This window comes from Curcuma longa, chromosome 7 (assembly GCF_044706935.1).
Source record: "Curcuma longa cultivar G26 ecotype Majalengka, Jawa Barat chromosome 7, ITB_CL_G26_1.1, whole genome shotgun sequence".
Lineage (NCBI taxonomy): Eukaryota > Viridiplantae > Streptophyta > Magnoliopsida > Zingiberales > Zingiberaceae > Curcuma > Curcuma longa.
In genome coordinates this window covers 82,854-107,261 of record NC_133867.1, presented here as the reverse complement: position 1 = coordinate 107,261, position 24,408 = coordinate 82,854, and the positions used below count along the sequence as shown (strand labels likewise).

The 24,408-nt window shown below is 33.0% G+C and overlaps 1 protein-coding gene and 1 pseudogene across 3 annotated transcripts in view; both read right to left on the bottom strand.

Annotated features, from left to right (window-relative positions):
* LOC141831956 (beta-hexosaminidase 1) overlaps nucleotides 1-24,408 on the bottom strand; it is a 66,145-nt gene that overhangs the window by 26,442 nt on the left and 15,295 nt on the right. For all 3 annotated transcript variants that reach the window (XM_074719398.1, XM_074719399.1, XM_074719401.1), the window contains exons 9-10: nucleotides 24,178-24,278; nucleotides 10,197-10,256 (exon numbers count right to left, since the gene is read on the bottom strand). In XM_074719398.1, the coding sequence (XP_074575499.1) occupies nucleotides 10,197-10,256; nucleotides 24,178-24,278 (161 nt within the window). The remainder of the gene's footprint in view (nucleotides 1-10,196; nucleotides 10,257-24,177; nucleotides 24,279-24,408) is intronic.
* On the bottom strand, nucleotides 16,160-19,113 carry LOC141831455 (uncharacterized; annotated as a pseudogene).

Genomic DNA, 24,408 nt, shown 5'->3' with positions numbered 1-24,408 from the left:
TAGTTCCATTTAAAGCCAACAAATTACATACATTGTACAGCTTTTACGATTTTGTAAAACTTTTATTAATTAGGATATAGATGTAGATTACCTTTTGCAGATTTGTATATGATAGTCTAGTTATTTTAAGGCTACCAGCTTGCATGATGAAGATGTAAGGCCAATTCTCCTTGAAGAGAGGGGAGACTTTCTCTACTAAGTTTTTTTATCTTTTTTCATCTCAAAACTCTTATTTTTTAATAGTATCAGATCCTCAATTCTGAATCCTAACATGTCTCTTGTTCTCAAGTCTAACTCAACCCTAGTTAAGTCCCTCATTCTTATTTATTATTGACAAGTTCTCTCAGCCTGATGTCTTCAGGTAAGTATGATGCCTTCTTGATTTGTTTTAATGACAAGAACTACGCAGCATGGGCATTCAACTTTAAGAATTTGTCAAAGGCAAGGATTTATGGGGCCATATTGATGGCAGCAATCCTCAAGGATGAACACACCAAGAGGGAGGTCAAGAATGCACAAATTATGGCATGGATTCTACAATCTGTGGAACCCAACATTATCTTGAACCTTTGCATGGTTTAAAATCTCAACGGGTAAAACATATCGTTCCGCTCGCCGATCGGCATACCGCCAACATCAGCACACCCACGCCGCATAGAGGCCTTGCGTAAGACCATGGTGGCTGTGGGAGGCTAAGTCTTTTTGTCCAATTTAAAAAAATCATGTTTTTTAACCTGTTGAGTTTTTTTTCAATTTTAAATTTTTTACGGTTAATGTTTTTTTTAATGGTTAATTTTTTTTCCCTTCTTAATTTTTCCCCTTCTTGCTTATATTTTTTTTATTCCTTTCATCCTTAAACACATGAAAAAATTCTTTTTAATTTTTTTTTCTTATTCCTTTCCTCCTTAAATACATAGAAAAAAAATTTCTCCTTAAACTAATTAAAATAAATTCAATTTAATTTAAACCTACTTGATCCTAATCACTATGTTTAAACTTGAATTAACCCTAAATTAATATTTACTCAATCTTAATTTTACAAATATTAATTTAACCTAATAGTAAATATTTATAATAATCAAATATTATAATAATATTTTTTAATTAATATAATTTATGTTTAAAAAGTATTGTAACCATATTGGCACGGCACAATACGAAATTTTAAACCATGAACCTTTGACCCTTTTTGAAGAGATGCTGAATTGCCTAAAGAAACTGAACATTCTCCTCAAGAAGGGTAAGGAGTACCTGACTTGGTTCACGGAGTCGAACTGAACTGATCGAAGCTACCTCGCCACATCCTAGACTAGTTAGACCAAGGTTTTTCAATAAATTGGTTAAGTCCATAATTTCCTGAATTGATTCTGTTTAGAAAGTGGTCGTTGCTCCGATAACCAAGAAGGCCCCTGTGCCTCGCCACAAGCCTGGGAATCAATTTTTGAAATGTGTACTTAATTGGTTGAAGGCTAAACCTGAATCTAACACAAGGTCAAACATTCATTAGAAATTAATCTAAATTTAATAAAGATAAAATTAACAACTCATCTCACATAACCCATAAGGTTATTCGTATATGTCATGTATTGCAACACTTACTACGGGTGAGATGATAAGGACAATTAAAGTATAAGTTTTGAAAAATATTTTCAAAAATTATTATAAATAGTTTTATAAAAATTATCTTTGAAAATTTGATATTTCCTTGAGTTTCATGCTTGCTGGGTGTACCTATATTATAAAATTTCAAAACTCTATATATTTGAAAATTGATTGACCAACACATTAGACACAAACCTTTAGGTCAACACTAAGTCAAAGAACCCTAAGACACATAGGCAGAAAATCCTTGTGGTCAATAAGGATGTCCTAAGAGAGTGTCTAGTTCAGGAGGAGGTCGTTCTTGAAAGATCTAATACTTAAAAGACCTCTTAATAATAAACTTTAAAAATTCAAAAATCATTTTGAAAAATCTTATTTTGCAAAATATTACAAATTGCTCGTTTAACTTAGAACAACCCCTAAGACACATAGGGAGATTGTCTTGTAGTTAACAAGGGGCCCTAAGGGAGTGTCAAATTTAGGGAGAGATCTAAATTGAAAGAGTAAAATTAACTTGAAATTATTTTTCCTAAAATTATTTTAAAATTATTTTACAATTATCTTTTTATTTTGGGTCAAACCCTAAGACACATAGGGAAGCTGCTTTGTGGTTAACAAAGAATCCTAATGACGTGTCTGGTCTAGGGGGAGACTCTGAATTAAAAGGATAATTATTAGTTTTCAAAAACCTACCTATTTTAAATACTCTTACAAAATTATTTGAAAATATCTTGAAAAAGAATAGTAAATAGTTTTTCAAAAACTATCTATTTTAAAAATATTTTTAAAAATTGTTTCAAAATTATTTCAAAAATTATTATCTATTATTCTTTTAATTTGAGTCAAACCCTAAGACACAGAGGGAAATTGCTTTGTGGTCAACAAAGAGCCCTGAGGATGTGTCAGATTAAGGGGGAGAGTCTGACTTAAAATAATAATAACTAGCTTTTCAAAAATTATCTATTTTGCAAAACACTTTTGAAAAATACTTTCAAAATCTATTTTAAAAATTAAACTTATTTGAAAATTCTTTTGAAAAACTATTTTAAACAAATCTTTCAAAACTTAAGTTTGAAAACTGTTTTGAAAATCTAATACAAAATTTATGTTTCCAAACTTATTTATCACCCTGAAAAATAATTTTACAATTTACTATGGTCTTTCAAGAATTATCAAGACTTAGACGTGACTATAGACATTACCATTATTGTTGGTGCAAGATATTGGACTTAAAATATTAAATCTTTTTGATGTATGAAAAGGGGGAGAAGGGACCTTAAGTTAATAATATAGATTTCTTCCAGAAAATTAAACCCTGACCTATATTAACTTAAAAAATTGTCAAACATCAAAAAGGGGAAGATTGTTGGTGCAAGATGCACTAAGATCTTGCCTAGTGTTTCGATGTTTGACAATACACCTAAGTCTGGTCAATTTGACCAAGGGTTGATCCAAACAGAACCTGATGTTTGGATGTGTGGAAATGAGCAGCTAATGAGTCAAACCATGAAACTTTAAAAAAATAAAAAGGACCAGCTAAATGCACAAAACTCTCGCCAATGTAGAGTTCCACGAAAGAGTTGGATCACAATAGATCTGTTATACGCAGTCTTATCCTACATTGCAAAAGCTTATTTTTGTAACTCAAATACGTGACCACAAGGTCACACTGCAGTAACTTACTATCACACTAAGCTCCCCTTCAAACTTTAAAAAAAAAGTGATGGAAAAAATTTCATGAAGAAGATTAAGGTGACTAAAAATCAATTTGGACTCATGCCTAAAAGGTTAACAATAGAAGTTATGCATCTTCTTACATGATTGAAAAGTATCAAGAAAATAAGCAAGATTTACACACGGTATTCATTGACCTAGAAAAACTTATGGTAAAGTCCTGAAGAAAATTATATCAAGAATTCTAAAAAATAGAGATGTAATCGTAGTATATATTGAAATAATTAAAGATAAGCCCCAAGAAAAATTATGTGAAGAATTCTAGAAAATAAAGATATTATTATAGCATATATTGAAAAATTATGTTAAGATGGATGTGTGAACATACGAAGATGGACAGAATAAGAAATGAGAGCATTAGAGAGAAAGTTGGAGTTGCATCTATTGAGGAAAAACTCCGTGAGACACGTTTAAGGTGGTACGGACATGTACTTAGACGACCGATAAATGCTCCAGTTAGGCGGTGTGAAACTATGACAAATACGCATATCAAACGAGGGCGAGGTAGACCAAAAAAGACTTGGTTAGCAACAATAAAACAAGATAAACTTTATTTAAATATAAATGATGATATAATAGGAGATAGAGCTCAATGGCGTAAAAGGATCCATATAACCGACCCCACTTAGTGGGATAAGGCTTGGTTGTTGTTGTTGTTGTTGTATATTGAAATAATTAAATATATGTATGAGAATGTAATAATAAGAGTGAAGACTCTACGAGATTAACTGAAGTGTTTCTTATAAATATAAGATTACATTCAGGATCAACTCTTAGTCCATACTTTTTACATTAATTATGGACGAACTCACTAGACGCATTCAAGACACATTATCATCATACATATTGTTTGCAGATAATATTATTTTAGTCAATAAGACACGTGAATGTGTAAATGCTAAGCTCAAATCTTGATAGAAAATATATGACGAACTATCTATTTTGTTAAGTTAGGAGATGACGAATTATCTATAACTAAAAGTTTTAAGTATCTAGAATCATTTTTGCAAAAGAAGAGAGGTTGATAAAGAGGTTATCTATAATTGAGAGTATTAAGTCTCTAGAATCGTTTTTGCAAAATGATAGAGAGGTTGATAGAGATGTTTTACATAAGATACAAGCAGCATGATTGAAATGGAAGTCGACATCTGGTGCTCTTTGTTATTGTAAGGTACCTCTAAAGCTTAAAGTGTAAAATATCAAAAATTTAGGAGTAATTTGTAAATAAATTAACCCTAATTACAATTAATCCTTAAGCTAATTAAATGAATCCAAATAAACCCTAATAACCAGCCAAATTAAGAACTCAATTTAAAAGCCCAATTAGCCTTGATTTCAACCCATTTAGATTATAGGATAATGGGTTAATAGGTTAATGGTTTGAGGGTTATAGGATCCGCAACCCGTTAAGCCAAAAACCCGGCCAATAAGAAACCCAAGCCGCGATCCTTCTTCTCCTCTTCTATGATTAATTCCTTTGTTTCTCCGCGTTCCTCCTCTGTTCTCTTCCTGTGTTCCCGATCACGCAACCACGGGGGGCTGGAAGCCAGAGACGACGATTATAGAATTTCAAGATGCTAATCTTGATCGATTTGGTTTGGAATTGCCGATGCTTATAACTCCTTGTCTCGGATGATTTAGCTTATAATTAGGATTAGTACTGTTTGATTGAAAATGCACGATTTCTTGGGTTGATCAGGTTCCGTATTGTGGAATCAAAGAAGCAAGGAGATTCGAGGAAAAGGGACTGATCCATTTGGAGGTATGGTTTAAATCCAGTTAGATTTTCTAATTGAATCTATTGCTTGTTATGGTTAGGTTCTGATCAGAGGGTTTCATGTTAAGGTGTGATCTGTTCATGATCCTTAAAATTCAGATTAATGTTGATTAGTTTAGATCTGATCTTGTTTTGCCATGGAATCGGTTGGGCCTATTGGGATTTAGTTGGTTGTTGTTCCATTAAATATCAATAAAGGTAGGAATCTATTTAATTTATGGTCATTGGAATTTTGTAGAAACAGAATTCTTATTTCCATTAATGATTAGGTTTTAATAAGGTGAATTATGATCTTACTAGGTTAGATTGGGTTTATTAACCTAATGTGGGTTATCTTGGGTTTGATTAAATACGAAATTAGTTGTATTAAATTGTTAATACAACTAATTAATTGTTTGATTAAATCCTGATAATAGCAACCCTACGGTTAGATTAGTCTAACCCATGTTAGGTTAATTAAATAGAGTTAAACTAATCTTTTTCTTAATTAAAATTTCTGTGATATATATTATGGCATTTAGGGATGTATTATTCTTTTTGTAGGATCCTGAGCGATTATAGGATTTTGATACTATACGAGGATATTTCTGGGGATTCTATTGGTTGATTTGCGATATATCAAGTGTGTAATTTTCTGTATTTGGTCAATACAGAATTTATTATTTCCAGTGCATGATTCCTTTCTATGTTTGGTAGTTAGGTATCCTGATTCTATTCCTTTTGTAGATTGGATATTCCTGTTTTACTCCTGTCTATTTTTATGCTACTCTTAATACCGTTGATCTTTGATTATCAATTCTGTTATATCAATTCTTTTATCTCTGTATTTATATTTCCTATTCCTATGATACACATGATCATTAAAGGTTATAGTTTTCTTTACTTATGATTCCTATGATCATTGAGGCTTTATACCTACACATATTGATTAGCATGGTAGATGTAGATTACTATGATTTGATCATCACATCATGTGTATGATGACGAGTGTAAGCCACTTTATTGTGGGACCATCGTCATGGATAGTTGGCCTTTAGTGGCATTTCTATATAGGTGGTTATGATACCCTATTTCCATTATGGTGATGGTGGCTGTATGGCAGTGTACGCAGCCGAGTGGATGATTTGACCTTGACACCAGTTAGGGGTGGTACTCGGAGAGTATAGGGGTGATACTCAGGGACGAGTATTAGAGGACAGATATCGGTCACAGGATGTACGTAGCTATATATGGCTATCTACTTTTGGGTCATCATGCTACTTTATTATAGGGTTGGAGTTATGACCATTTGGATGTCGGACACCCTCAATCTCATATATATACATGAGTACTATAGTGAGTGTAGGCAGTTGCATCATGCATATGCTTGCATCATGTGCATGATATATATGTATTGGACTGCACGTATACTGCATTTTGATTGTATACTTGGTTGACTCTTGATTGTTGCATTATGTGTGACATGTCATTCATATGGCTCATTGCATTCATGAGATCCATGTTAGTTGTTTATTACCTGTAGAGATATTATTAATCACTTGTTGATTTCTGGTATGTATCTGTACTCTTGCTATTTATTCTGCACTGTCTTTCCTTACTATCCACTGAGTATTATTGAACTCACCAGTGAGACCCTGGGATTTTTTTGTCTTCCCATATATCAGGTAGAAGCTTACAGATGAGGCCAGAGATCTGCCAGTCATGCCATCTCACAGCGAGAATTCTATGTTTGTGTGTGTGTGGATGTATTTGTAGTATGTTTGTGTTATATTGTGTATAGATTGTTTACTTTATGCAATTCCGGATTTCTGATTTCGTATCGGTGTTTAGAAACTATTGTATGTTTCTTATCCGTGATTTTATAGTTGTACCTTTTACGTTTTTGCATGTGTTTCTTTGGATTTTCGTTACTTTTCGAGTTTATTCAATAGGAGTGGTGTAGATTTAAAATTTCATTTGTTATGCATGTGTAGGATGCGTTAGTGACCGTGTGGGTCACCTTTCTTTATTTAGTTGTATATGAATCCATATTTTGTATTATAGATAGGTCGTGCGGGCCTTTGTATATACTTGTATTCAGGGAATTATCATGGATACTAAAGAGATGCTGTCGAAATTTTTCAAACGGCTATCTCTAGGGTCGTGACATAAAGGGAAGTTTTATAAAACGGCGGTTAAACTTAATATGTTATATGAAGTTGAATGTTGGATTATGAAGTCAATACATGAGCAAAAAATTAGAGTTGCAGAGATGATAATATTAAGGTGGATATACAAACACATAAGGATGAACAGGATACAAATGAGAACATTAGAGAGAAAATCGAAGTTAAGCCTATTAAGAGAAAATTCGGAAAGGCACATTTAAAATGGTTTAAACGCATACTTAGACATCTAATAAATGTCCAATTAGACGATGTGAGACCATGACAATTATACAAATTAATAGAGGAAGAGAAACTAAAGAAAACTTGATTAACAACAATAAAACATAATCAAATTTATTTAAATATAGATGTTGATATAGTAGGGGATTGAATTCAATAGCGTAGGAGGATCTATATAACCAACCACATTTCATGGCATAAAGACTTAGTTGTTGTTATTATATTCTAAAGATGAAGTATTTTCAATTTTCAAGCTTTTCATGCACATATTCCCTTTTGTCAATATCAAAATTCTTTGGTTTGAAAATGGGTGAGTACGTCTCATTTATTTAGAATTTCTACAAACTCATAGCATAATTTCTCAACGATCTCACCCTTCAACCCCACAATAAAATGAGGTAGCTAAAAGAAAGAGTCGTTACCTTCTCGTTGTTGTCCACACCCTTATATTAGAGCCACTTATGCCCTCATGATTTTGATGTGAAGCTCTCTCCACCACATCAACAGATTGTCTTCTCTTTCATTGAATCATGTCTCTCCATTCACTTCGATTATTTGGTCATATCCCAAATTATTCTAACCTTCATACCTTTGGTTGTGTTATGTTTAGCTTTCTATCACAGCTCAATCCATTCAATTGTCTTTTATAGGACACCAAAAGGTTTTCTTTGCTGTGATCCCAATTTGTGTAGTATTCAAGTTTCACAAACTGTGTTTTTTAATCAGTATTTTTTTCACTTACTGTGATCCACTTTCTCCTTTATTTCTAGTTTTTCTTGGTTTTGTCATTGTTTACTGACTCCCTACAAATCCCACACCTTGAAGTCTATCATACTATATCAACGACATGAGTCCAACACATCAAATGAGATTTCTACATATCCAATAACCACACTTCCTCCTCTTAGACACAATACTTTGTAGAACACCAAATAGGTATGGTATCACCCCTTCTTTATCCTTGATAGCCACCTTGTCTTATACTCCTATTCCCACATCTCATAAACAGGCAATGGAACATGAGTGTTGGCAAAAAGCTATTGAAACAAAAGAAAATCAGATTTGGGATATTATTTCATGTCCCCTATTAGTGAAACCTCTTGGTAGTAAGTCCATGGTTTCTATCAAGATTCGTTCCAATGGATCCATAAATAGTAACAAGGCTCGGTTAGAGGTCCTTGGCAACAAGAAAGAGTATGACCTATACTACAATGAGACCTTTGCACCAGTAGCCAAGATGACCACCATATGAACATTACTAGCACTTGTTGCATATCAATCATAGTCTTCATATATAATGGGTATCAAGAATGCATTCTTAGATGTTGATCTCAAGGAAGAAGTTTACATGAAACTTCCCTATAGCATGCTGCTTCCTTACCTAATGAAGTTTGCAAACTAAAACACTCTTTGTAGGGAAACATTTCGGTCCACTCTGCTTGACTTTTCATTTACTCAAAATCAATATCCCTCTCTTTTCTACAAAAGAAAATCTAAGAGAAAGTTTTCGTACTTGTTTATGTTGATGACATAGTTATCACTGGTTCTAATATGAAGACTATCTTTGAAATTCAGAATTTGTTGCATACTACTTTCCACATGACAGACATGTCTCTAAATCATCTTGGTGATGCTCTTATCTCTTAGAAATGTAAGAAGCAAGACTGTCTCTAACTCATCTACAAAGCAAGTACCATGGCATGTCTATTACAAGCTGTGAGATCATTTGGTTGCATGGTCTCCTTGCAGAGCTTGGTTTCTCCCAAGTTCAACCTACTCCACTACATGTTGACAACACTAGTGCCATCCAAATTGTTGCTGAGTATGTCTGCCACAAACACACGAAGCACAGAGGCTGACTACCGCTGGGAGGCATATGATCGCCAAGTTATCACTCTACCACATATCTCTACAACTCTACCGATCGTGGATATTTCAACAAATCTATAACACATCAATGCCATAAATTCCTTTTCAGAAAATTTATACTTAATAGATTTACAAACATCAATTTGAGGGGGTGTCAAAGGAATTAAGTAGTCATTTAAAGTGCAGATTATATGCATTAGTTGCACAGTTAAAGCCAGCACATTTTATGCATTAGCAGGTTATTTAAAGCCAATAAATTATATATATTGTACAGTTTAATGATTGTAAATCTTTTATTAATTAGGATACATTTGTAGGCTATCTTTTGCAGATTTGTATATGATAGTTAGCTATTTTAAGAGCTAAAAATGTGTATGATGGGGATATAATGACAATTCTCCTCGAATAGAAGGGAAACTTTGCTCAAAGCTCTTTAAGTTTTCATCTTTTCACTGCTTATTATGAGCCTAGTTTTCTTTCTTTCTTTTAATAATTTAATTTTTATGTTTATCACTTCAACTATGTAAACAATTTAAGATTTGTCTAACAGTAATTATATTTTCTCACCATGTTACATATTAAGCAAATAATAAGATAATTTCCAATGGACAAAGAATTGTGGATAAAATCAAATAGAACCCTTGTAGTGTTTAGTGTTTACTTATGCTTAAGCAGTTGTTCCTTGAAGAAAGCAATACGAAAACAAAAGAATGAGATCCTCTAAAATGCTAAAAATTTCTTCTAAATCATTTGTTTAACTAAGTATGATGGTAAAACGTTTCATAAAAGTGCAAAGCTATCAAAAGATACACAATAAGCAAACTGACCAGTATTTACTTCATCTCCCCCCAAGTGAAAAAGTCCGAATGGAAAGATCTTTCTCATATCTGCGACAGAACATCAATCAAATGGTTAGTAATAAAATTAACAATCTTCAACTTTGTAATATTTTGAATCCATGTCCTCTTTCAGGAACTAGAAGATAATAATAAAAATTAGGTAGGTATGATATACCAGTAACATTCAAGTAAGCGACCAAATGGCCAGCATAGACTATGGCCAGATTATTGTGTCCATGAATGCTACCATAATCCTTTACATAAGGATCTCCAGAATTCCCATAATTAGCATTGCTATGCTAAACTTGAGAAAGTGTCGATGTGAAATGATTTGAACTTCACACTCTCTGTTCTCAGAGTAACATAGGTGGCACCAGTCACATCACCTGATCCATCTTCTACATAGGTGGCACATTGCACCTATGTTTGACATCGCAATGCATGATTTGGAAGGTTTTATCTCACCATGCGTGGAATCAAGTTATTTTTGAAGGTAGAAAATGAAACAAAAAGAAATAAAATTTTAAATGTTTTAAATTTTGAATTGTAATAAAATTTTGGCTAATTGCCCTAATTTTAGTTTGATAGTGCTTTTGATTTAGTATGACATATTTTATGATTATTGTGTTTTAGGTTTAAAATCTTGAGCCACACCAAAATTTCAATTTTTGATACCTAGCTAATTGAATTATTTATAATAATACGATTAATTCTTAACATAACCTGTAATTTATTTATTATTTACTTAATAATTAATTAGATTATTAATAGATGTTTAGTCTCTTTTTTGGATTAATTTGATCATGGTTTTTAGAATTAAAGAAGTTTGTAATCATTAAGTTTTAATTTTTATCTTTCATTATCAAAATTTTGAGTAAGTCATAGTTTAAAATCTCGATCTGTATCGAAGTTTTTGTATATGACTGGAACGATACAGTTTTGGTACTATATCGTATCGTGCCAATATGATTTCAGTATTTTTTAAATATAAATTAATTATAATTTTTTTTAAAAAATAAAAATAAAAAATAAAATATTTTTTAAAAAAAATAGGATCAAAACACTCCCATTTGATAAATAAATAATTTATTATATATTTTGAAATTAAAATAAATAATATATATATTAAGTTAATAGGATAATTTTATTAAAGTTTGATTAAGTCTGTTTAGATTATCCTACTTTTATAGTAAGGAGTTGATTGAAATTATTAATCTAAATTTTATTATTAACCTAAGTTTCCTTTTCTAACTAGCACCTACGTGCATCCCCATCGCGATAGTAATGCCTCCGCGACCCCACAGCGACTCGTAGTATCAGTATCGGGCGCCGAAAGGAACTATAAATTTTGCCCGTTTCGCTTAGTATGTAATGAAATTTTAAACCATGGTTGGAGTTTCAGACTTTGACTAGAATGATGTTTCAGTATTAGTCAGCATTCCGATGCATGGTGTAAGTTATGTATTTCAACCCAATTACGGTTCGAAACTATCAATTCGATGATTCTAGGAATATCAACCCTTACATTTAACCTTCAAAGGCAGTTACAGTTCATGATTCAGAACCACTAGTTACGGTTCAGTTCGCGACGATTTAAGATTATTATTATTATTATTAAATAAAATATTTATAAATTTATAAAAATATAATATATAAAAAAATTACATTTATTTAAGTTGTATAGGTATCCTCTTAGAGTATAAGAAAATTAAAGCCACATAGTTCGCTAATTATTTCATTATTAACATCTTTTATTTCGTCCTTTAAAGTTACATTTCTTTTTTTTTATATCTTTCGCACAATTAGAGCTTCCAAAAAGTTGAAAGTCAAAATAAATCGAGAAGAATATTTACTAAATCCTAAATCATTTTTATTTTTTGATATTAATAATTTTTTATCTAACATTAATATTATTATATTTTGGTATAATGAGACATATATATCATATAAATTATCTTTTAATTAATTTTATATGTTCAAAATAAATTATATTCTTTGGTAAATTTATTATTGGATATATCATACAAACCAAATAGTTTTATAAACTTAATATTGAATGAATAAAATGATAAAATAAAACCAATAAATAATTAAGAGAGTTAAATAAGATTAATAAATTTAATGAGTTAAAAGTAGAATAGTCCCACGTAAGAGAATTCAAGACATAAATTATAAAATTAGCTTTAATAAAAAGGTAAATTAGTCCAAACCAACTAATAATTAAGAGAGTTAAATGAGATTAATAAATTAAATGAGTTAAAGGTAGAATAGTCCAACATTAAAGAATTTAAGACAAATAAGTTATAAAATTAATTTTAATAAAAAGGTAGAATAGTCCCACATCAAAGAATTAAAGACAAATAAATTATAAAATAAAAGTATAATAGTCCCATATCAAAGAATTCAAAACAACTAGATTAAAAAATTAGCTTTAATAAAATTGTTGATTAGGGTAAAACCACACCATTAATATCACTAAAATATTATAAATATTATTAAATAAAGAATTATGATTGTAAAAATCTAAATAAAATTTTAAAAAATAAAAAAAATAATGAACCGACAGTTGAACCACCGATTCAAATCGACAATTGAATTGGCGCCCGGGGCCCAACCCTTAATTGGCTTGTCTCTAGAATGGGTCATTACAGGTCCAGTCCGGGTCCGATTTGGACCGTCCCCGGTTGGGTGTAGATGTATTGCACTCGGAGGAAAGAGAAACATAGTAAGAAGACATTATTTGTGCTAAATGATATCGAATTTCAGTAAGGAGAATCTTTTTTTTTTTTACTATCTCACTCGGTTTGGTATGAGATTTCAAATCATAATTACAAATATTATAGATCATTTTTTATATTTGGTATAATGAAGTCTTAAATAAGAAAAACTATTGCATCTGTGAAAAATTTACAATTCTATCATTTAATTTTAATTTTTTTTTTTGTTTATTCAATATAATTATAATTATTAGTAGACAAAAAATAAGGAGATTTAAAATTTTCCACATTTTGAGACTTAAAATATTATATTTTAAATTTAAACTACATTTTAAATTTTATAACTAAATTTTATTATAAAATTTTAAAAATTTTAAATATATAAAACTCAATTTGTACTCGACTGAATTAAATTAAGAAATTTTTAATAAAATACACATTTAAATTTGTAATAGAGTTCTTTTTAAAAAATAATTTTGTTTAATAAGTTCATGTCTATTGCAATCATAAAATATTCCAATAAAATGAATATTAAAAATAAGTAAATAAATTATTTTAATTTATTTAATTAAATTTTTATTTAATCAAAGTGAAATATGAATCATAACTAGTTGTTAATGCTCGAATCAAAACTAAGAAAAAAAAACAAAGAAGGACAAGAAGCTCGATAAGACCTCATCAAACTATAGTTTTCTTATTGCTTATACATATAATTTCTCTTGGTCTCTTCCAACATTATAAAAGTTAGAAAAAAAAACTTCACCGATGTTGGATACCAAGTTTATCTTATTTAAATTTGTGTATTCCAAATTATTTTTTTAAAATTTTAGATATGTAACTAAAGATAAATGAAATAAATATTTTGAGTTTTATAGCCGAGTGGAATTTGGAATTTGATTGAATGTCAAAAAAAGCTCATTAAGTAACATGGTTATTAAGATTAAGTGGATTCAAATCGAACTAGATTTGGATTTATTTTGATCTATTTAAAATTATATCAAGTTATACAGAAGTGTATTTAATTAGAATTATTGTGTTTTTATAAGGTTAAGAATTAATTAGTCAATTTAATTAGGATTTCCTAATTAAAGTATTATTTTCCCCTCTTTTCTTATTTTTTTCGAATCTTGATCTTTTGTCTTCCCTTCCCCACCCGTAGTTGTTGTATACAACTACCAACTATAGCTGCCCAAAGCACCCTATGCATTATCGCGTGTATCAATACCGTCCAAAGCACTCGTCACGCCATTTAAAATTAGTCATATCGGAGTTTCGATTTATAATCGAAACAATACAATTTCAGACCCTATCATATCATGCCGATATGACTTTAGTATTTTTTTTAAATATAAAATATATTAATTAAAATATTTAAAAAAATAAAATTTTTAAGTTAAATATTAAAAAAATTAAAGCTACAAAAAAAGAAAAAAAGAAAAAGAAATAATTTTAAAAAAGAAAATAATTTTTAAAAACTAAAAGAAAAAAACTGCAAGATCGAGTTCCCTCGCGAGCCTGCGAAGGTCGCTGTGGGATAGCGACAACCTACGGTGTTGGGTACCAAAACTAGGCGACGGGTGAAATGACAAATTCCACCCATGTTGTCTGGCATAATTCGAAATTTTAAACTATGGTTGTGACTTCGCCCTCTCTAATAACTTCTTCCTTACTTCTAGCCCATGTTAAGCATTTCACATGCGGATCGACAAATGGAATGATAAATTTCACTTATGTTAACCTACATGGTATGTTGATCTACATGATCCCATATTTCAAACCATAATTGTGTTTCCTAATTAAGGATATTTGTTTAGTTGATATTAAGCCTACAAAAGTGTTTTGATTTTATATATTAATCAATTTCCAATTAATATGATTCGCACTTTCTTGATTGTGTGAGGTTCCACTAATGTCTAACAATTAGTCACTAATTTTTAGGGATATTATAAAGTGTGGGGTTTTGGTATTTGCTAATACCTAACTTGTAATCAAATTACCTTAGAAATGTTATGGGTTTATAAAAGTTGGGTGCTAACTAAGCATGGCTAGGACACTTTTTGGTGTAATAGTGTTCTAGGTGGTTGGTTTTGACTTTGGATTTTAATGTTTGAGCGAAGGGTTTAAGTTATGTCTTGCATTTATATTTGATTTGTGTGTTAATTATGTAGGAACATGGGAAGACACATGGAGCTCATGATTCAACAAAAGTTTAGTGTGGATAATGACTTGGCGCAACCGAGGCAACATACTCAATGACTTAGAGATCCAATGGAGTTCCAAGAAGGTTGTATGAAGCATCAGAGGGATTAGGACAAAAAGCATTAAGGTGTGTGTTGGAGCAACTCGTGGATCTTGACTTGGTGAGGTCAAGTTAGTTAGTTTAGTGGCTCGAGATCCACTAAATATTAGAGAAGCATAGTATGAGACATTTGAGGGACAGTAGAATAAAGAACATTAAGGTGCATCGTTGACAATAACTATAAGAAGATAAGCTATGTAGGGGAAGAGTCATTGATGGTATATGGATCAAGTCGTGGGTTCAATGCATCCAAGAGACTTGAGGACATTGAGGGAGATGACCTTAGTGACGAACTCAAGTTGTGGAGGTAAGCTCTTGTGTGTGGTTAAGGGTTGAGAGACATGTATTCATGGGAGAAGATAAATCTCAACTTAAGCAAGACTTAATGATTATAATTGGGTTTGCAATCAACTAAAAGTGGTTCCAATCGATTAATGAGTTGAATCATTTAAGGAATCGACTCTGGACTAATAACTCCAGAATGTTTTTATTCGAAGCCTAGTCGACTCTTTTGTTTGTAGATGTTGGATTTCAATTAACTGATGAAAGAAAGCTAAGTTGCAATAGTTGAATTTAGAAATCGGTCAATTGATGGTGGAGTCGATGATACCAGGATAAAAATGGAATGGAAGGATCGCTTACTAGGAAATCTGAAATGAAACCTGCTCTGTGCCAAAATTTATTTCCCTCTAGTAAGATTTTACAGAAGGAAGGCTGGCAAACACTCGCAAAGCTCGAAAGAATCACTCTTGGAATAAGGAGTCTTGGTGATGCTCAAGTCTTCTCATCATATGCCGTTGTTCCCATTCTTCAATAGAAATACGTCGTCCAGGAACATGCGGACATGAGAACCGTTCAGGTGAACTAGTAGCTATAGAACTACTAGCAGGTTTATCTTGCACGATTTTTAGTAGAAGCTTGTCCATTAGTGCTTCCTATACAGGTGTTCCCAGTTGGATTGGTGCTGGGGATTCAGGTACTTGGGCTTGCACAATAACATTTGTAGAACCGAAACCACCGCTGCCTCTAGTAGTTTCATCCAGCTCTTCTACCTCAATGACTTCAGGAGTTAATATCCTCTCCAGGATAAGTTGGGCAATGAATTCCCCCTTCCTGATAGTCAAAACTTCATTAGTCATGTTAAAGATAAGTATTTTTAATTCACCTCAATAATCCTTGTCGATAACTCCTGCTCCGATTTGGATCCCCTTTTGCCATGCCATACTGGATCTCAAAGCAATTCTACCATACGTTCCTTCTGGAACTGCTATGGCTAAGCCTGTAGGTAGTAGCGCTCTATTGTTAGCGCCAATATCACACTCCCTACAAAGAGTTAAATCATAACCAGCAGCACCTTCAGTTTTCCGCTGTGGTATTGTAGCATTCTGGCTCAACCTTTTGATCTTCAAAGTAGGTTCTGGCTCCATACATGTTAGTACCACTAGAATTTCCTGATCTACTTCGTCAATTGATGGGAAAGTCTTGAAAAACCATTCCGGTGAATTCTTGCAGAACAAAAATTTTCCGAAAACGATTTCAAGTTGCCCTCATAGTTAATCAAACCAAGATTTGATCAACGCATTTAGATCATTAGGCTCTTGTGTTTGGTTTACAGGATCTGAGATAAAAGGAATAATTTAATTATAACAGAAACATTAAATTATACCTTTTCTTAATGGGATGTCTAGAAGGACTTGAAGACCTCTCGATCTTCTGCTGTATATCCTCTCCTCTTCTCGAACGTTGTGTGGACAACGATCCTTCGAGATGATTCCACCAAGTCTCTTCTCTCCGATGGCAAGAATGCAAGCAATGACGCAAGTTTTTCTTCCTTCTAGTTTTCTCTTCTCCTCCTTCTTGTTGTTGGCCGCCGGCCCTAAAGGAAGGGAGGGCTTGGATTGCCGGCCACAAAAGAAGAGAAGAGAAGAAGGAGGGTGGGAGGCGGAAGGCAAAAAAAAATTGCTTTGATTCTCCTTGGTCGACCCTAGAGGGGAGGAGAAACCTTTTGTTGTGTGTTCTTTTGCCTCCCCTAAACCCCCCTTTATATAGTTATGTCATCTCACAAAATTTGGTATGATTATAATCAAATCAAATCTTCTTATCCAGATTTGATTAGAAAAATCATAACCAATTTTGTCTGCGGAAGAGATAAAATTATGATTCTAATCAAATCAAATTTCATCCAGATTTGATTCTAATCAAATCAAATATTATCCAGATTTGATTCTAATCAAATCTAATCTCATCTAGATTTGATTAGAAAAATCATAATTAATTTTCTCTGCGGAAGAAAATTAATAATTTTGTAACGGAAATTTTAATCGGAATTTCTTAACAAAATTTTTCTCCGGAAAAATAATTTCAGAAATTCTTAAAATTTCCTATCCGAAATTTCATATAATCTTCTTAGGTGGATACGAGGTTTTATCTAGAGGCTACAACAGGGACCTAGAGGAGAAATTGATTTTGACCTCCTGATGGACTTGGGCTTCCTGTGTTCTCCCTGAACACCCAACTTCAAGCCCATCAATAATAACTCATTTCACTAGAGTTATTATTGCACTACCGCACCAATCCCATATTATAGTATAGGCTCCTTCTTACTATAAGTACATTAATCTCCCTGTGTTTAAGATATCGTATGTCCGTTAATTAAATGAGTTACTGACAACTCAAATTTAATTAACTTCTGTTTCCGAAAGTAGTATCAATCATCCTTTATTATCATGCGGATCTGAGTCCACCTGCAGGGTTTACATGATAATCCTTTATGAGCTCTTTAAGGGGACATCATCAGCCTAGATTATAGGACACAGTTTCCTTCTATAATTAACAACACACCATGTACATAATACTATTTCTCAACTCATCGGGCCTTTTGATCTATCGCTCTAAATCTCACCCTTTAATGAATCAAGGAAGTATATACTAAGTACATGTGCTTGTTATTATATAGGGATTAAGAGCATGTACATTCATAGCAACAGAGGTTTAGTTCGATTATATAGTCAGTATAAATCGAACAATCCTTAGATGGTTCTGCTCAATATACACTGAGTGTACTAGTGTAATTCTATAGTCAAGACAGACTAAGACCAAATTACACTATAACCAATCCAATGATTTGTCTAATTCATCTTGGTTGTGAACACTGTTTGTAATCTATAAGGAACTGATAATATGGTCTTCTGTGTGTGACTCTGCACATCATGTTTATCTACAATATAGATTAAATGGACACTTGCATAAAAATTAAATACAAACATAGACCAAATGTGATTCTTATTTCAGAATGTTTATTTACATAAATAGCTAGGATTCTGGTATACATCCCAACATCAATATCCTCCTGATTGACTTGAGTTGGGGTTGTCTGTGATACTAGTGCATACCCCTAAAATTGTAAGGATACACTTCCATTAAGAAGTGTTCTGGTTTGAACCCTTGTTGGTGCTATAGGGTTTCTTCTTGCTGATGGTCGCAGAATCCATCTTTGCTGTTGCAGATCCTCAATTGAGAATCTACTGCCTTCGATTGCTATAACTCCGTGACTTGCAAGATAATCTGCAATATTTTGAATATTGTAGGCAAAATTTGTAAAACTAGTATTAGTTAACCTACCAACCATCATCCGAGTGATTAAAAGATTACTGGCTCCTCCCTGCCAATCATCATAACTATGTGTTTATAGAGATATTTCCACATGATTAGAAAAATCTTCAACAGACATCATTAAGTCTAGAATAACATAGACCATCTGCGTGCCATTGGTGAGATCCATTTCCATTGTTGCAATAATAGATCTATCACCACGCCATCTCGTATCCCGAAGGACTGCGAAGACCATTACTCCCGCATTTCACCTATGTAAAGTGTGTACTCTTATCATGACGTGGCCCATATGAATATGGTGAAGTCCTATCTCTCTGAGGGCTATTCTGCTTTGCTCAGTGATTAAGGAGACATCTGTTTGATTTTCTCCTACACATGAGATGTCTTCTTCTGAATAATGCTGATACACACGATGTATAGTAGGTTGAAATCCCGTTGAATATAGTATTTCCGCTGGAACTAAATTTGCCCTTCTGGATCGAGAGATTTCCAGCTGTTCCTCAGGGCTTATTTGACTTTCTATAGTTCTTCTGAATCTCCTCTGGCTTAGCATGATTCTTCGTTGGAGATTGTAAAGCCTTCTTTGATTCTGCCTATATTCCCTAATTTTATCATCAGCACTTGGGATTGTTTCTGTTGCTGTGGAAGCTGTAGTTGCAAATGGTCTTGTTGCTACCGTTCTACTCATCTCTTTGCCTTTTCAGCCTTCAATATTTCTAATGGATTTTTGAAGATGAGAATGGAACCGTTCTTCTTTGGGATGCTTGGTTCAGTTCCCAAATTCAGACCTCCGAGCTTCTTTGTTAATTGGTCAATAGATGCTTTCAACTCTCTTACACTTTTGCTGTTTTCACTAATTCAGCTCTTATCTGGGTAACTTGCCCCTGAAGTTGTTCCACCTGTTCAGCTAGTATTAATACCAGAGAAATTAAGGTATTATTTTGCTTAATTAGTGCCTTTTGACCGTCTAGTGCGTTTCGGTAATCAGTAGGTTTGGCAAAACCTACTGCTGGAGCTTCAATGTTCTCAGTTGTTTCAACAGCTTTTCTATAACTTGCTAAGTCAGTTTGTTGTACCCAGTTACTCATCCACCAATCAAAATTTTTACTTCTTGTAGGAGGTTCTCAACTCTCCTAATGCTCGTTTTAAGCTCCTCAATGAGCTTTAGAGCTCCTTCTTCAACCAAATTAGATTGTTTTACAATCTCTATTACTAAGGCCTTAACTTCTGATTTTGTCAAAGGCCTTTGGCTCACAACTTCCTTTTCCAAGCTGATTACTGAAGTCCGTAGCTGAGCTACTTCCTCCCTTAAAGCTTGATTTTCTTCTTTCAAAAGATGAAAATGTTTTAGAGAGACTTTGGAGAATAAAGAAATACGATCACAAACAACTCCTATATTATTTGCTAACTCAGAAAGCTCTTGAAATTCCACCATATGAAGAAAGACAAGATGGAATATTAGTTTTAAATCAATTTAGAAGATGTCTTGCTATATTATGGGGGTGTGAAACACAAAAAGATTAATATAAAAAATAAATCAAGAGAATAAAATGGACAAAACTACTAGCCGAACTCTATGAAGTGAATATGGAGACCATGATCTAAATAATTTCAGTTGTGGCCAAACATATCTTGGATGATATTGGGAAATGCGAAAACTCCTTAGAATTTTGGAATGAATCATAAGAATCTTAAACAAGAGAAAGAAATCCAAGTGAAAGTGCAAGAAATCCAAGAAGTGAAAGTGCAAGAAAAAATTAAAGAGGAAGAAATTCAAGCTCCATTCATTAAGGGAATCAATGAGGATATAAGACCTTCATCGCAAGATTCAAGTGGAGAACCTTCAGCCTCTTCAAGGAGTGAGGATGACTCCGAGTCATTGGATGAAGTGATACAGAAGATAATCCTTCAAGCTCCTCAGTTCAAGTCTAAGGAGCATATTATCCAAAAATACATGTTGACTAGTTGAGGAGGTAAAGAAGGTAAAAAATCATAAACTTGGTGAATTCAATTATTTTACTAATCCAAGTGGTAAGAAGAAGAAAACAAAGAACAAAGAATACATTATTTGTTTCGTATGCTATGAGAAACACCAGCCCACTACCACATAAGTGCATAAAGGAGGTAGTGAAAAAGAAAAAGCCCATGAAGTAATAGAGACAAGTTGGAAGCTCGAATCAAGGGGAGGTCTAAAGGTAAAAACCAAGCTATCAATGTCTAATCCTAATTTGAATTTTAAGGTACCTATACATAATTCATATGTTCAATTGTCTATCCATAATTTTGATTTTAGGTATCATGATAATTTTTTACCTAAAGTTAGGGCCATAGATAAAAACTAGGGAAATAATCCAAGAAGGATAGACACATGTTTAGATCCAAGAACATGCAAGGAAAGCATGAGAATTCTACATTAAGGAGCTTAGAATTAGAAATCTAGCTTTAAGGTCAAGGCAAGACTTCTAGAAAGGATCCTAAAGAGGTTTACAGATGGATCTAAGGACTTAAACGTGATTCTAGGCAAATAAAGGCCAAAGTATCATAGGTTTAGTTTGAGGTACAAACTATCATCATCAAGGGCCAACATATCATTATGTGTTGGGGTAGCATTGATTATAGTACAAATTGTTGATGCAATCAGCTTCTAGAGTTTCAATGTTTGATAATATGTTTGTGTATGGTCAAGGTTGACCAAGTGTTGATTAGAGTAGGTCAAGATTGACCAGATGCTTGAAAGTAAGTAGTAAACTCCAAGCAGGTCAAGATTGATCAGATTACAGTTAGTAAGAAGTCTTGGCAAGTCATGATTGACCTAAGCAAGTAAAAAATCCTGACATGTCAATATTGACCTAGGCAAGTGAGAAAAAGAAAATCTAAATAGATCAAGAATTACTGAATGTCTGATAAGAAAAAAATCTAAGCAGGTCAAGGGTGATCGGATGCTCGACAAAGAAAAATCCTTAGGAGAGTAAACCCTAAGTAATAGGAAGACCCAAAGGAGTGAACTCTAAGCAAAGAAAAAACCTTATGGAAGTAAACCCTAGGTAATGAAAATTCTTGGAAGAGTGAACTCCAAACAAGTGAACACAATAAATCAGGTAGACTAAATACTAGGTTGTTTGTATGCTATTTGTATGTTTGTCTTGCAAGAAGTTGAAGTTGGATGAAGACTCAAGGATCATGGGTGACTGGACCATGCCCGAGCAATCGGAAAGGCAAGATAGATCGAGATTCGAGCGAGGAGGTCATTGGATCAAGTTTAACCAAGCTCCAAGCGACCGAGGTATTCCAAGCAATCAAACGTTGCCAAGTCACCAGACTCGGAGTTTGCGAGATCAGATCGGGAGCTAAGTCAGTAGAGGTTCAAGTGCTTGAAAGGCTCTCAAGCGACTGAAAAAGTGTCATGTCAATAGTCGATAGGACTCTATAAAAGGACCGCCAAGGCACTTGTTTTAGATCATCAAAGCAATCAATTTACATCCATCTATTATCTATGCTCTCAAGTTTTGCTCATACGATCTAGGAAATGCTAGGAAGAGTGTCACTGCATTCAGGGCTTCCATCGTCGAAAGATATCCGAAAAGGAGAAAACAATAGTGGATATAGTGGGCAGGCGTTCTGCTCATAGCTTTGGATGTAGCAACCCTGGAGGTTGTGAACTAAGTAAATCCGATATGTTCTTATTTTTATCTTGTTTATTTATCTATTTTATATTTTCATTGCGTACTAACCTATAGATAAGAACGACACGACGAAAAGTGAACACACTATTTACCCCCCCCCCCCCTCTAGCGTAAATTCAATCCTACACAAACGAACCATCTAAGTTTGGAAATGTTGGGAATGCATTTGAACTTAGAAGGGTGACTCAAGAGCCAAGTATGAATTTTAGCGAGATAGTTATCGAGATAGTTATGGATTTACACCGAAGGTGATCCCTTGATTCACCAAACTTTGTGTGTAGAGCCAAGTATACATGCCAAATAACAAAGATTAATGACAAAAAATTGTATTCATGTAAAAATGGCTACACTTAAGAGGTGGTAAATTTCATTCATCTTATTTCTTGTCCATCGTTGTTCCTATTTCATTAGGGGTTACTATCACTATTGTTACTCTATGTCATGACAACTTTTGCAATTGGAATTTTGCATGATTTTTGTCTTTTCATTGGTTTGTTGTGTACTTATTATTCCAAAACTATATTTATGAGATATTGTGAACTGTCACAGTATGAATCATATGAATTTTAGCGAGATAGTTATCAAGATAGTTATGGATTTACACCGAAGGTGATCCCTTGATTCACCAAACTTTGTGTGTAGAGCCAAGTATACATGCCAAATAACAAAGATTAATGACAAAAAAATTGTATTCATGTAAAAATGGCTACACTTAAGAGGTGGTAAATTTCATTCACCTTATTTCTTGTCCATCCTTGTTCCTATTTCATTAGGGGTTACTATCACTATTGTTACTCTATGTCATGACAACTATTGCAATTGGAATTTTGCATGATTTTTGTCTTTTCATTGGTTTGTTGTGTACTTATTATTCCATAACTATATTTATGAGATATTGTGAACTGTCACAGTATGAATCATATGAATTTTAGCGAGATAGTTATCGAGATAGTTATGGATTTACACCGAAGGTGATCCCTTGATTCACCAAACTTTGTGTGTAGAGCCAAGTATACATGCCAAATAACAAAGATTAATGACAAAAAAATTGTATTCATGTAAAAATGGCTACACTTAAGAGGTGGTAAATTTCATTCACCTTATTTCTTGTCCATCCTTGTTCCTATTTCATTAGGGGTTACTATCACTATTGTTACTCTATGTCATGACAACTATTGCAATTGGAATTTTGCATGATTTTTGTCTTTTCATTGGTTTGTTGTGTACTTATTATTCCATAACTATATTTATGAGATATTGTGAACTGTCACAGTAGGAATCATATGAATTGTTGAGATTCTTACTGAGTTTTTATCATGTAGATGTGATAATCATCAATGTTTGCCAATGATACTGTGAGAGAACAAACTATAAGCATTTCCTAGCATCTCGTTAACATGGTCCTATAACTGACACAATAGGTGTGCCAATGGAATTGTCTGCAACCAAGAGGAGGTCACTCACAGCATCACCCTAACCATTGTTCACTAAGCATTATTTGGACTATTGGGTGAAAATTTTGGTTTTCCAACACAAAGGTACTCACTAACTGGAATTGGAATACGAATAAGTTACAACTTCAAGCTATTTAAAGCAAGATCATTAAAAAAAAAAGACAGTTGTAGAGAGATAATACAATACAAAAAAAAAAAACTCACCAGACAAAATTCCAGAAATAACTTCGAAAGTATAATTTTTGCTCACATCTAGGGGCTCCGTACAGTTAGCCGAAGGCCATAGATCAGGATAACCAGAACCCCTGCATGGAATAGTCAAAACCAATCAATAGCCAATACATACAAACTAACAGACAACTTTACATGCTTATAACTTATGCATAACATACAACATGCAATGAATGCTAGATTAGAGTTCAAGAGTATAATACT